Raw genomic sequence first — 15,456 nt, forward strand, 5'->3', positions numbered from 1 at the left:
GAAAGTATTAATATCAAGTATTATAAGTATTTATATATCGTCATGCAAGTGTAAATAGTTCATATATCAAGTATTAGTAACTAACTTTTGTTTTCTTTATTAGGATAAACCAACTAGGATTGGTTGCCAATTAAAGAAGAAATAAATAATTGATTATATTCAATTAATGAGATATCTATTAAAAATGTAAAGAGTCCCTTTATTAGTTTACTTTGTGAATCCTGGACAAAATGGTTCAAATAATTTTATTCTCTCATTTTTTTTGTTGTTGTTTTGAGTCAAAATTTTACTGTTAAAATCTACACTCAGTAAATATGAGGTAGGAATAGAGAGGAAAAAATGAGGGTTCCATAAAAATATTTTGTTAATTATTTTAGATAAAAAAATGTTGTTTGAAAATCTTGAAAGGAAGAATAATTTGTAAAATTTTCCAATACATAATAGACACAAACATATCGATTTTAATAAGTACAGTATTATTTTGAGAATATAAAATTGAAACTTAGTGTTGGTAATAAAGCGTGAATTGCAAAAAAATAAAGTTTTATCTCATATTGAAAATATATTAGTTAAAAAAAAAATACAATGAACTCAAATATTTTTTTCACTGTGCATTGTTACCGATTTTTTTATTTATATCCAAAAATTAAATTAAATTTCAAAAACTAACCGAACCGGCTGTCAAATTTTAAATCTACCCAAACCGGTTAACCGTTAACCGGACCAAATTTCCGGTTAACGGTTAACCGGACCCTTTGAAATAATCCGGTTCACCGTTAACCGGACCCAAACCATGGGTCCGGTTAACGGTCAACCGGATTTGTTGGTTCGCTTAACCGTTAACCGAACCCAATTTTTTTTTTTTTCTTTTTATATACTTTTTATACTTTTTTTTAAAACAGAAAATTTTAAATTTTTTTTTTCTATTGAAAATATACATGAAAATTCGTATTTAGATTTATCAAATTTACACCAAAAATTTTTGTAAATCAAATATGAAATTTAAAATTATAGAAAAATACACATACACATACACATACACATATACATATACATATACATAAATAATATACGGTTACCAATTTTTTTTTTTTTTTTACTTTTTTTTAAAACAGAAAATTTTAATTTTTTTTATTTTTCTATTGAAAATATACATATACATATAATATTATATACATATATTATATTATATATACATATATATACATATATTATATTATATATACATATATACATATATATACATATATTATATTATATATACATATATCTACATATATTATATATTGATCTGTTTTATGCTTTACTCATGATGGTTAATCAAGTCCTCGACATGCTAAGGGGCATAACTTTTGATCCGTCCGTCAGATCGGGCTGAAATTTTGACATGAGCTCCACAGCCCCAAATCCAAGCTAACTTACTTTCCAGCCCGATCCGACCGTCGGATATAGATTTTTCGAATTTTCTTTACAATTTCAGAGTTTTTAGGGTTTTTTTCGTGCATCATTTACTGTTTTTGACTTTGCACGATTAAAGTTTACTGGTACAAAATAATTGTTTGAAATTTGGGCATAAAATAATTGTTCTGTGACTGATTGTTTTGCATAAAGTATGTGTTATAAGTCATTTATGCATATGAGATTTATGATTTTGTTAATCACCAAAGTGGTCAAAAATCAGAATAATCATTTAGTGCATAAGTGACATAATGATTATTGATAGAAATTGCCAGTTATAATAATACCAATTAAACTGGCGTCACTAATGATAGAACCTGAGAACTTACCCAAAGGAAAGTTTTGTTCTATAACTAGTTGACATGATGAAGTTTAATAGATATTTTTGATTAAATAAATATTGATCATCCAAAGATGTCAGTTCTATTTAATATTAAATTTGGATATTAATAAAAAATTCGGGTATGTGTATGTGTATTTTTCTATAATTTTAAATTTCATATTTGATTTACAAAAATTTTTGGTGTAAATTTGATAAATCTAAATACGAATTTTCATGTATATTTTCAATAGAAAAATAAAAAAATTTAAAATTTTCTGTTTTAAAAAAAGTAAAAAAAAAAAAAAAAAAAATTGGATTCGGTTAACGGTTAAGCGAACCAACAAATCCGGTTAACCGTTAACCGGACCCATGGTTTGGGTCCGGTTAACGGTTAACCGAACCATTTCAAAGGGTCCGGTTAACCGTTAACCGGAAATTTGGTCCGGTTAACGGTTAACGGTTAACCGGTTTGGGTAGATTTAAAATTTGACAGCCGGTTCGGTTAGTTTTTGAAATTTAATTTAATTTTTGGATATAAATAAAAAAATCGGGCATTGTTAACTAACAAGTATGAAAAACATTAAAATATGTCCAGCTTTCAGCGATCCTTTGGACGAATTGATGAACAAGTACGTTTTTATATTCATATTCACTTAAAATTTATTTTGCTCATACTCTATTTTTATCCATCAAGTTTACAGATAACGAAATAAATATTAAGTCAAAATTTACATTTTTTTGAAAATTTTGTACTATCAAGTATGTTTTAAAATCATTGATTTTAATAAATAGTGAAAAATTTCTACATCATTAAAAATAGTTTTTTTTTAAAAAAAAAACTGACTTAATAAATAATAAAAAATTCCAAAAAAAATATAAAATTTGATCTCTAAGCACATTTTAATATAGATTGAATGTTGAACGGTTTGGATCGACTAGTTGGACTTGAAAATGTAAAAATCGAAACGTTTGTTCTACGACCCAGGAACAAATATTTTGACATTATCTAACCTCTCTTTCTCTCCCTGTATATATATTAAATACATCATGTATGTTCTAATTTCACAAAATATTAAAAAAATATATATAATTTTGTTATCCCATTTATAATTCCTGATTCTATTATTTGAAAATATATAAATTAATAATTAAATAAATTGAGAAAATGTTATATAAATTAATTTAAAAAAGAAGAATCCACTCATTTTTGTGACTAAAAGCATTATGAGTTGAATAAAGTTCGTGCTGTTTTCCGTACTCCATCGGAAAATAAAATAAAATAATGGATCCTGATAATCGTTACCCTACTCTTATTCTTTCATTATTCTTCAATTTTATTTGTTTAATCTCGTCCACATTTCTCACGGACTATAAGAAATTTTGCGAATATAAAACCACAAACGTCTTCAACGCAATTTTATCTTTCAAATGAGATCCATGATAACATATTTTCGAACTCGTCGTCACACAAGTATTTATACATCGTCATTTAAGTATTTATACCTAATATTTTCTACATATGACAGTGCTGACATTTAAAAGTATTAATATCAAATATTACAAGTATTTATACCTATGCATTGAAGTATTTATATCTATGTGGTCAACTATTTTTGTTAGAGAATGGTTGACGCATAGACGATTGAGAAAGATTGATGCAGAGATGCGGGGTCCACGATTGGGAATAAATATTTAGAAGTATAGGTATAAATACTTGCACGATGAAGCATAAATACTTGTGTGACGATGATCCCGAAAGTATGTCATCATGGATCTCATTTGAAAGATAAAATTGCGTAGAATACGTTCGTGGTTTTAAATTCGCAAAATTTCTTATAGATTATGAGAAATGTGGACGATATTGAAAAAAAAAATATACCTCTAAAAACATGTATAATTTTTCTCCCACGTAGTTTGAGTGGTCCCCATATAGTTATATTTAGTTAGACATGTAAGTATTAATATCTTAGTTTATAAGTATTAATTTATTATCTTGTAAATATTTATATCTATGAATTTAATTAAACTTGGAAGACTACATTATTTTGAATAAATTAAATTAAATTAATTAATTAAGTTAGTTTATAAAAATTAAAATCTGTTTAAGAAATGAAAGATGATGAAAAAATAAAAGTGAGAAATTTCATATAATTATTCTAAAATAATATCATATCATTTTATGTTACTTCCGTATAGACAGAAATCTAATTTTGCTAATAAAAAGGACAACCGCAGTATTTGTAATTTCTAGAAACAAAGAGAAGCCTCTCAAACCCACCAGCAAGCCTATCTAAACCTACAGTCTCCAGTCAGACCTACTAATGACCCCTCTGTCTCTCTCTCTGTATCTCAAACGCCGCTACGGTCTTGTCACTTCACTCCCTTTCGATGGAACCACTCAATGACATGGCCCCACGCGTCAAGGCCCCACCTGAGTCTCACGCCACGTGACTTTCCCTTTCCTATTTTTAATGCCTCACCCCCCCTGCACTGCTGCACCGGTCGTACCGGTCACAGCACTTTCTCATATAACCCACTAGCTCCCATTTTCTTCCCCCTTTTAGGAGACATACATTCACATAACTGTAAAGAAAATAAAAAAGAGATCTCTATTCGGTTATATATGGAGAACGGTAATGCAAGCACAAATGCTAATACAAGGCTTTGGGAGTTAGGCTTCTACGATTTCGGTAGCTCCAGTTACAGCAATTTCAGTTGCCCCTCCTCCGCCTCCTCCTCCTCCTCCTCTTTAGCAGTGCAGCAGCCAATCCAGCTGCAGCATTACCACCTCCCCCAACACCAAAACCATCATCACTTAACCTGTCTCAAGCTGGGCAAGAGGCCATCCTACGTGGAGGAGGAGGAGGAGCAGGCGCCAGAAATCCACGTGGCAAAACGGGACAAGCAATTGCCAGTACTGCCTCCAACTTCGATCCCCAAGTGCCAGGTGGAGGGATGTAACAGGTCTCTCTCTGACGCGAAGGAGTACCACAGGAGGCACAAGGTGTGCGAGCTTCACTCCAAGGCGCCACGTGTCACCGTACAAGGCGTTGAACAGCGCTTCTGTCAACAATGTAGCAGGTACGTATTATGGCATCTCATTTCTTATTTCTCAGCAATTCATTTTCTAATCTATATATATTTATATATATTTGCTTGTAATTTGTAATTGCAGGTTTCATGTGATATCTGAGTTTGATGATGCAAAGAGGAGTTGTAGGAGGAGGCTAGCTGGGCACAATGAACGCAGGAGAAAGAGCAATGCGCATGAATCTATTATGAGAAACTCAATTCATTCTCTAGCAATAGGTTCGTTTCTTCAATTTCATGTCTTTAGAATTTTGGATTTGGAATCAGGTATCCCGTATCCTAAATTTTAAAACTCTGCCCAAATCGGTAATAAATTATAGAGGAGCCAACAACAACATGAGATACAAATTAATACAATAAAATAGTTATAAATTAAGAATTCAGGTTGGGTAACCAAGAAATAGTGAAAAGGGTGCTGATTGGACATAAAGCCGCAGGTGAACAGGATCGTTGGTGATAATTTAATAAAGGCGGACTAGATTAGGTATATATATTTTATTTTTAGGTAGGGTTAGCGGTTAGGGTTTGTGCGCTCTCTCTCTCTCTCTGTAACGGTAAAAGATAGGGATACCGGATACAACAATTACAATTTTTTATTGAGTAGAAGAGTTCGTTTGTTGTCAAAATCATGACTGTTCAATCAACTCCGGTCACTGTCAGAAAAGAAAATCAATAGATTGATGCACAGAATGTGCTGTGCTATATTGCTATTCCCTATTTTTAATAATGTTTTCTTCTTCTCCCACTTTTCCACATCTTAATTTTATTGCAAGTTGCAGCACAGCCTTTTACAATATCTTCTTTCCAGGGTACCTTCCTATCTTTTTATCAAGTTTAATAGCTTTAATTAATTTGTTCATTCCCTTTCCTGTAGTTTTATTGACTACATTCCTTTCATAGGGTACAAATTAATTACTTAGTTAATTTAGATATTATTTCTGTATCTTATATTTCAGAGTTTATAATCTGGTCGTATTCCGAGGACTGATAGCTTTGAAGTTTTGCATATTTTTGGCATTTTGATTAGACAAAAATTATGTAGTTGAATATTTTTGGCATATTAATTCAAGTTTTATTATTTGGGCCACTTGTTTTCAATTAATTACACCTGATTCCGTTAATCTCTGCTTTTTGTATAAATACTAACACTGCAATTTAAATCGAGCTAGCCTGACTAAATAGGACGTGTTGATTTGGACTGTCAGTCTCATATTACATGAGCATGCTCTATACCCATCCTCCAAATGACTAATTCCCCTTACTAATACATATATCATATCTATGTCAAGTGTTAGATCAGAAAGTTTACTTTTATGGTGCATATTCTTTCCCATATTCATATATAGTGTTTCATAAACCAAGAAGAGGCAGATATTAAATTTACTATCATTGAGTTTATCTACTTGATTAGTTCCTTGCAATTTTAATTAATGGCCATAGAGTATAGTAAGATAGAGTTTGTTGTAAACTTCTTTTTTTTTGAAAACTTGGTAGTAGCTACCAAGGTTCGTGAGGGGGAATCGAACTCTCGACCTTTGGGTATAACAACTCTAGGACATTTTCCTAGCCAATTGTACTACCTCCCCTTTCGAGTTTGTTGTAAACTTCAGAAACAAAAGGATCAGCTTAAAACAATTTTCATTGTCACTTGAAAGAAAGCCTACTTGTTGGGATGACCAGCTCCTTCAATGACCACCTCTAAAAAAGCAAAATTTTCTCCCTTTTCGAGCGAGAATTTCATAAATAAACATCTATATATATGCCATCATTTTATGTTGCACAAAAGGCACCTGCTTCTAATGACATAATTATTTGCGGCTGGTTGTGATATATATTTCCAAAGTGGTACTGTTACTTCACTAATTTAGGAAACAACTTGGGAACTTTAATAGTGTTGAAAATAGTACCACAGATGCATGTTATTCTTGCAGTTGTGTTTTTAATGTTAATAGAACCAAACTCATGAGAGAATAAATCTTTTCAATAGTATCATCCAATGTAGAACAACAGGGAAAGTTGTCTCTGAAGTCACATGGTGGTTGCCAGACAATGTCCAACATCCATTTGACTTCTGTCAGGATTAAACTATTCTAGCTCATATGATGTCCTCTGCAACTCACTTTGTTTGGAGTCGATTAAACTTTTATAACTAGTCAATTTTACCATTTAAAATTTTGGACATTCTGTAACATACAAGAATATCTTTTATGTGTGATATAAACCTCTTTTTTGTTGTTAAAAGGTGTTAAATAGTAAGATAAAAGTGAGGCTATGCTTGTTAATAGTGCCAATATGCTACTGGAATCTGCATTCTTGCCGCGGCAGAATACATTTTTTTTTTCGGTTTTTAAGGCCATTCAAAGAGGAAAGAATGACTGGTTAGCACACACACCATATACATAGTTTAGTTGGTGGTTGGCAATACTTTGCACGAATCTATAGTACACCCGAAAGTAAGAATTTATCTGCTCTATTGCCAACCATAAAAAGCATATCATATCTTTGCAATGGTCTAGTAATGCATATGCATATATACATGCAAAATGTCAAATTTAATCAGACAGTAGCATGCACCTTCTTTGTGAAATATAAGAAAATCTACCTCAAAATTGTTAATACTTTTAATGGGTGCCTTTTTAACTAATCATATCTCCTTTTATTCATTTAAATGTGAATGTTAGATTCTTCTTTGGTAGTTAGTCAACTAGCTTTATTTTTGGAAATATTACATGTTGCAAGCTATTTAATCGTATTAACATAGAATGCCATAAGAGAGAAAATTCCAAATTGGATCTCATATTATTAAGAAACAGTAAATATTTATAGGTATGAGTTCATGGTTATGTTAGAATAACATTAAATAATCTTTAAAGTTGATGATTTCACTTTTGTCAGTTCAATTTGCTATACATGTAATTCTCTTCATAAGACGATCATTTTGTGTGTCAGCATTAATTAGGTTTTAAACTGGCAAATTGCACAGTTGTTATTATATAATTGCCAGAAGTTGTTTATTGGCATTTGTGGATCATAAATACTATAACTTTACCTGATGTAGTACATCATGTGTGCAATTGCAGCTAATAATTATACAGTGGTCTTATAGAAGGCCAAAGAAAAATGTCTTTGATTTTACGCATGTGTGGTCTGCACTTACAACCTCATATTTCATTTTAGCGAGATATGTTCCTGTTAATATTGGAAAATTGGTTTTGCCTCATGTTGTACTTTTTAATCTATTAGGATTTAGGTGTGTATATTCTTTGATTCTGACACTTTTCATTTTTCCGGCTTTGGTTTTTGTTGTGTTTCCATATTCTTTGAGTAGTTGTCTTTACATTTCATAATTAGTTGACCATGTCTAAGGTTCCAACAGCTCCAACTCTTAGCGGGCAAACTTGGCTGATGTTACTTTCGCTATAAGCATTGCATGTGCATTTTATAGGTAATTTATTGTTGCACAAGTGTTTTGTAGGAAATGTTGCCTCCATTTAATTAAATTTTGAAAGAGTATTATATGTTATTGTTGTTTTAATTATTGTTTGAGGATCTTTTTTCTTTGTTCACTAATAAGTTCCTCTAAATACAGTAGTAAAGTATTTTATGGTGGGACAAACATTCTAAACCATCTGATCAATTATGGCATATTTCTCTGTGATTATAAATTATGTTACTTTGTGTTACAAGTTTACTCTGTAATCCCTAGGACACTTGCTCCATGACAACTTTTACATGGGTAGATCTCACCTTTGGTCAGTGGTTCAGTCTTAGTAAGCGCTATCTGTTGTGAATGTGATTCTTAAATTTTATAGTTATTTGTCTTTAGCATAGTTTTCATTTCTATTTATTATGTTGATAGGAAGTTCGACCACTTTTAGGTAGTTCCTAGTACATTATTATGAAATATCAAGTGTAAATGATGTAATTTGTTCAATACATGAAAATTGAATCAAACCTTCTGTAAACCTGAAGTACCAAACAAAAATATATCTCTAGAAAATCTCTAGTTTCTGTTGTTATATTCATACAAACAGCAAATTGTACGATACTTCATTGTCAAATTATAGACTATTGAGCAGTAGTCAGGAGAGGAAAAAGATAAACAAAAAATAAATGTAAACTATAGAAATTAACAAAGATCTAATTTTTTTCCCTGATATAACAATTGCACAATTTTTCACAGGTGGAGCAGCGGGTCATGGGTTCTCTAACATACCGACAACACCTGGCCGTGCTCTCTCTCTTCTGTCATCCAAGGCCTCACCTTGGTGCTTGACACCTGACCTCTCCTCCCATTCCAGTGCTGCTCTATACGAGCTGATAGCTGAAAACCGTGCAGCTGTTCTCACTCGCCAAATATGTTCGGATCGTGCAGTGTGGCCGAACACCGGTGCAAGGATCCATTCATACCCAACTCAGCATTGGCCGCACCAGCTCCAGGTCACTGTACCACCACGCCATCTGGATGATGGTTGGGCTCACTTAAATGATGCCAATGGCCATGTCACTCTTGACCTCATGCAAGCACCCGGGAGTTCACTTGAGCGAGTGGTGGATAGGAATGATGAAGAGGATTGTTCTGAGATTTGGAAGTCTTTGGAGGGTACACATGTTGTGTGATTGAACCTACTAGTACTATTTTTTTTTTCCTTTTCATTGTTTGAGATTTTGTTTTGGGGGTTAATGGTGATTTAAGTGGATTCGTGGAGCAAATTTTTGTGGGAATTATTAGGTGATTGTTCTAGGGAATCCTATTAATTTAGCTTTTTGTTAATATATATGCATGGCTGCTTTGTTGAGCCTAACCTACAGAATACAATTTAATGACTTGTGTTTCTGTGTTCAGAAAAGTAAAAAGAAAAAATGAAAAGCATTTGTTTTCATCAGTTATTGAGATACATCTTTTCTTTTCAAGTCAACTTAAAATGAAACACAGATACAATTATAGTGTTTAGAGCAACTCCAAATTTTGATGCAAGGTTTTATGAGTAAACAATAAAAGGGTCTAGCCCTAATTTCTAACCTCAATTGGTATTTTTTTTAATGCAAGGTTATTAGCTATTTCTTTATTTTAATAAATTATAAAGACTAACAAGAGTCTCATATATTAATCTCGTCTCTATCGAGATTTGCACATCAAGAAAATCATTTTAACACTCATCGAACTCAGTTATTACACTACCCGGTGCACAATTTTTTTTTTTTTTTTTACCATAGCCAATCAAAATAAATTAGAAAATTCAAATATAAGTATGCTTGTAAGAATATGCTTTATTTTTTTGTCCTAAAAAAAAAAACTTCACGGAATAATGGGAAATCGAATAGAGATTAAGTAGGCCTTGTTTTGAATGGTACATGAAATTTAGAGAATTGATGGGGGTACTAACACTAAATTTAGTATGAGCTTTAAGCTCTTAAATAATAACTCAAACATATCAGCTTCTCTTGACATGCTAGAACTAATTATTCTATTTTTTGGAAATCTTCGCAGAGAATGTGTAGTTGTGAACGGGGTTCAAACTTCTGATCTTTAGGAATGTTTGGATGAAATGAGAATAGCTAGAATAGAGGGTTATTCAGAATAGCAATTTGCATTCAAATAATATTTTTGCTATTCAAAATAGTTAGAATAACTGCTATTTTTTATTTCTTATAAATGTCGGAATAACTACTATTCAGAAGTGTGAAGAAAGAGAAAAAAAATACTTGCTTTTTGGATTTCTGCTAACATAGTACTAAAATTATAAAATTGACACCACTTCTGTTATCGCCACATCGAGATAATTTCTTTGAGACCCTACTTGCCTATCTTTCATCTTAATTAGTACTTTGTTATAGTGTTGTGAAAACGAGTTGGGTCGGGTCCCCTCGGTCCGAACCTACCCGGGCCACGGGTCTCGCGATCCTTGGGTGTGGCGGGTCTACGAGTTCGGCCGGGTTGGGTCCGGCGAGTCTCATTTGGGAGAGTTGGACCAAACCCATGCTAGACCATTGGTCCAAAATTAGCACAGGTTGGTCCGGGTCGAGTCCGGATTGGGGCTGGGGTTTTTGAGGAATTTTGGGGGTTTGGGGGGTGGGGGGGGGGGGGTTCGAGGGGTTTCTGGGGATTTCGGGTAGGTTTTTGGGGGTTTCAGGCGGGTTTTGGAGGTTTCAAGGGGCAGGTCGGGTTTACGGGGATCTAGATCAAAAAACGGTATCAAACTCTTACTAGACCAGACCCTAGGGTTGGTCTGTGCCGGTCCAGGAGTCTAGTTAGGGTCAGTCCGGGTCAGGTGCGGTAGTCCCCTGTTTGGCCGAGTCGGGTCTAACTCGCCTGGGTTTTTTCAATACACTACCTTGTTAACACTATTTGTTATCGGTTACAGCTATTCGCTATTTTAAATGAACAATTCAAACAACATTTTTACTAATCCGAATAGCACCATTTTTATACTAATACGAAAATCACTATTTATTTTCTATTTTCATTCGCTATTCTTAAATTTCACTATTCTAACTTCCATCCAAATGTACCCTATAACAAGTGGAATATGAGAAGAGTCCGGAAGAGTGGAATATCACGGGATGAGTTGGTTATTTAAGCCCTTTTTTTTACTTACCACTCTAATAAATTAAAAAATTAAATGATTACCAACTAGTTAGTCAGAATTTCATTTCTACTACCCTCGCAGAATGGGCCCGCACATGATTCTCAATCAGTTCGTAGACCTAGTCTGCTCACCGCATCCATTCGCAAATCCAGTCTAAGCACGAATTGGATTGTTACATGCTCATATTGGGTTTGGGAACGGATTCGGTGCGTAGATTAGGTCGGCGAACTGATTGAGACCTGTGCGCAGACTCAGTCTATGAGGGTGGTAGAAATGACATTCTGACTAACGGGATGGTAATCATTTAATTTCGATATATCAGGGTGGTAACAAAAAAAATTTCGGTTATTCAAGTAAGCTTAAGGGCTACATATATGGGACAAAAAAAGAAGCAAAACGATCAAAGCGAAAATGATTCGGCCCACAAAGCAGCATTGTTCCCGTAGAACAGACAACTCAGCGGTAGCCCATTGCATACAGCAGCCCAGGGTTGTTATTCTCTTCTGACTTCTCAGCTGTTCGGAAACTAAATTTGCATGGATCCATTTTAGATGTAAATAGCCTACCAGCTTTTATTTAACTGTCTATAAAAGACCTCTTATTCAAAATTTATAAGAACATATGTTTTTGCAACAAGACTAAAACTAGTTTCTATGATTCCACCAATTGAAAGTACATTTTCCTCAAAAATTGCTTTGTTTCTATTTAATTACAAATATTTATTTGTTAGCCTAGAACTTGTTGTTTTTTTAAAATTGTTACTTTTTTTTTATTAACCTGTATTTGCCCCTTCAGCGCTAAAAATTGGCAATTAAAAATCAAACTGAAGTACTCTTTTTGATAACCAAAGCATCACAAATGGACGCAAAAGACGGGCTTATTAATACTCTAAAAAAAAAAACTTAATTTTAAAAATAACCCTGCATTGGTTTTTTTTTTTTTTTAATGACCCAACCGCCAGGCTCACGGGCGGCCCAAAAATGCCACCAGACCGCTCCCCTTACGGGCGGGTCACAACACTAGCCGACTACCTGTCCCACGGGCAGTCCTCTTTCTTTTTTTTATTATTTGTATTTTATTTTAGACATCTTAGTAGATTTAAATAATTTTGTGAAGAAAATCTTTTCATGTTTAGAGTGTATGCCAAAAAATAAGACATTTGATATATTTATGAGTGAGATGTTTGTTCACACAAAAGTATGCACAAAGTTTCAGTACAGCAAGCTGTACCTTTTAACCTTGTTTACACCTTTCAAATCAGATTGCAAGTGTACAATCCTATCGAGTAGTATATTCAGGGTATCGATCCACATGACAGTTCAAGTCTAATCTGGTCAATTACTCAAACTAATTTGTTTCTAGAAGTTCTGCAAATGGTTGGTTTGTTTGTTTAAGATCCTAAATTTGAATGCAATAATTAAATAACAGTAATTAAAAGTTTGGTTTTATCAAATAATAAAAAGACGTTTCCAAGGTTTCTGATTTCATCTTTCACTCTGCCTCTTAGCCCCTTTCACGCGACCCGCTTCCTTTCAGAAGCGACCTGTGTGACGCGACCTGCGTGGGCATCGAGTGAATACAACATGCTCTGTTTTTGTGTCGGTTCTTTGTGTAAGGCTCTACTGACTGTACATAATGTCTCTAAACCTAAACTTTCGTCTGTTGGCTTAATAAACTTGGTAACGAAAGTGCAATTTAACCTTCTTAGGGTTCCAACCATAAACTTACGTCTATTAGTATTCAACCTAAGATGAAACATTGGAACCTTCCTCTTATTATATATATGTATATGTTGTTAATATGTTTGGGGTTCATTAATACAGAACAAATTGAGCAGTACATACAAGGAAAAAGAACTACATGCGATCCGTGTAACATGCTGTAAGTACTTCTTGGATCATGTTTTACCTCATGATGAAAAAGGGGTCTAAATTGAAACCTGGACAGTTTTTGGTACATGTGATGTAAATTTTTGTGGTAATTAGGAACAATAGTTATTGGTACATTAATATGATGTACATTTATATCGTTGATACAACTAGTGGGTATAATTTTTTGAAAGCTTTACTGATTTTGGGTGGGGGTATAATTTTGGTCGTATAGTACGTACTTACAGTTAATGAAGGTTTGGAAATGATATGTACATTTTTGTTGGTACAATAATATATGATAAGATGGAAATCAATGCTAATAATATTTATAACCCTAATGTCTACTCTACTATCGATTCACAAGCATATGAATCTATCATATAGTATAGATTCGGGTGTCGATCCGTAGAGATGGTGTATTAAGAGATCCAAGATGTAAACTAAGTTCTAGGTTATCGATTCTTTTAGGTTGGTTGATTGATTGTTAGTTACTTAGTTGTAATATTGAATTACAAGAGAGAAGTAGTAGTAGATTAAGTGTTTAGAAGATGAGCTTCTAGGGATTCACACACTCTATCATTCAAACTTGTTTAATCTAGGTTCTGGTAGTCATAACAATCACGCACGGTCTGTCACCAACTGCATGCTACTGCTAATACCTGTCAATGTAGAGTTACTTAGTAGCATGCGGCTCTGTCACCATCCGCACACGTCTGGGTAAACCGTACAAGGTCTGGTTTCTACTCTAGTTGGAATCGCACACGGTTTGACCTTAATTGTACATGCCCTGCACTGGTATCAATTGCAATCTGAGAGCTGCTAATCCTATTTTAGTGTTGAGCACTAATTCGGTGTCACAACACCCTAATTGAGTAAGTCCTAGGTCGGGTACTTAGTATAAGTGCATGAAGATTAATGATAAGTCATAATTACTAATATTTCACAATACCAATAATCAAGATTACTCCACTATTAGTCATGGAATGCGATGTTCGTCTACTAAACCATATCCTAGTAGGTTCCTTACTGTAGTTCGAATACAAGCGGTCAACTGGTCAGTCATATTCTACTTGTATCTAAGATACTTGTACTATTAGAATATTGGTTAGCCCCAAAAGGCATAAAATGAGTGTACACTTCTAATCACATGAGGTCGCTTTAACCACACAATAAGCAAGAATATAAGGCATAAAATATCAGTAAGAATTCAGATCATAGTGCAATGATAATATAAATAAACAACTAGATTAAACTCATAAGAATTCAAGATTACATGTCTTCACCTTAGAAAAGGGTTGCTTAGCCACTCATGGCGGGTTCAACAACAAAAGAGATAAAAAAACATAAAGAAAGAGAGCAATAAAGAGAGATGGAATGAGAACACCTATGCTGTCTCTTCTCTCATGCACGCCGTCTTTGAGTCTTGTCTCTCCCTCCTCTTCTAATGAAGACTTTACTATTATATTGATTTCTCTTTTGCATAGCCTCCACAAGAGTGAAACCCTAGTTCTAAGTACTCTCTAATGTGTATGATCTTCAGAGATTCAAGAGAGAGATCTTTTCCTGGCGTCTATATGCTTATATAGGCCTTGATTAGGAAGTTAGATCTGTAATCGTTGTTCTGGCAGTTTCTGCATGCGGATGCCTGAGTCGCATGTGATTTGGATGTAAACTGCACGTAGCATCCGTGCAGCTGAGGCTGAATGTCAGAATTGCATCGTTTTATGGTTGTTTTAGCTCCAATATCATTGAAAATCTACAATCCTCTAAAATCAAGTGAAACAACAAAAATGAATCGGATTTTCTATAAAATAAGCAATTGTAACTCGATAAATGGCAATAATATAGGCTAAGTAATAGAAAAAATAACAACTTATTTCACCCTTATCAAGATACATGTGGTCTAGCTATGTTATACTGTTATATATATAGAGAGAGAGTAAGGCTACGCTACTTCGCGAATTAAAAGGGATGCTTTAATTTGCGCTCATATCTCTAGTTTCGAAGTCCAAATAGCCGATCCAAACCTTTAGATGTTTAATCTATATTAAAATGTGCTTGGAGACCAAATTTTACATTTTTTGAAATTTTTTTACTATTTATTAAGATGGTTTGAAAATTGTTA

At 33.5% G+C, this 15,456-nt stretch overlaps 1 protein-coding gene across 1 annotated transcript; it reads left to right on the top strand.

Moving 5' to 3' along the window:
- Positions 1-4,338: 4,338 nt before the first annotated feature.
- LOC144549222 (squamosa promoter-binding-like protein 7) lies at positions 4,339-9,694 on the top strand. The gene is made up of 3 exons (XM_078297956.1): positions 4,339-4,861; positions 4,956-5,089; positions 9,054-9,694. The coding sequence occupies exons 1-3, from the start codon at positions 4,404-4,406 to the stop codon at positions 9,488-9,490; spliced, it is 1,029 nt and encodes a 342-aa protein (XP_078154082.1). The 5' UTR covers positions 4,339-4,403; the 3' UTR covers positions 9,491-9,694.
- The last annotated feature ends 5,762 nt before the right edge of the window (positions 9,695-15,456 follow it).

The sequence above is a fragment of the Carex rostrata genome, chromosome 2, assembly GCF_964058835.1.
Source record: "Carex rostrata chromosome 2, lpCarRost1.2, whole genome shotgun sequence".
NCBI lineage: Eukaryota > Viridiplantae > Streptophyta > Magnoliopsida > Poales > Cyperaceae > Carex > Carex rostrata.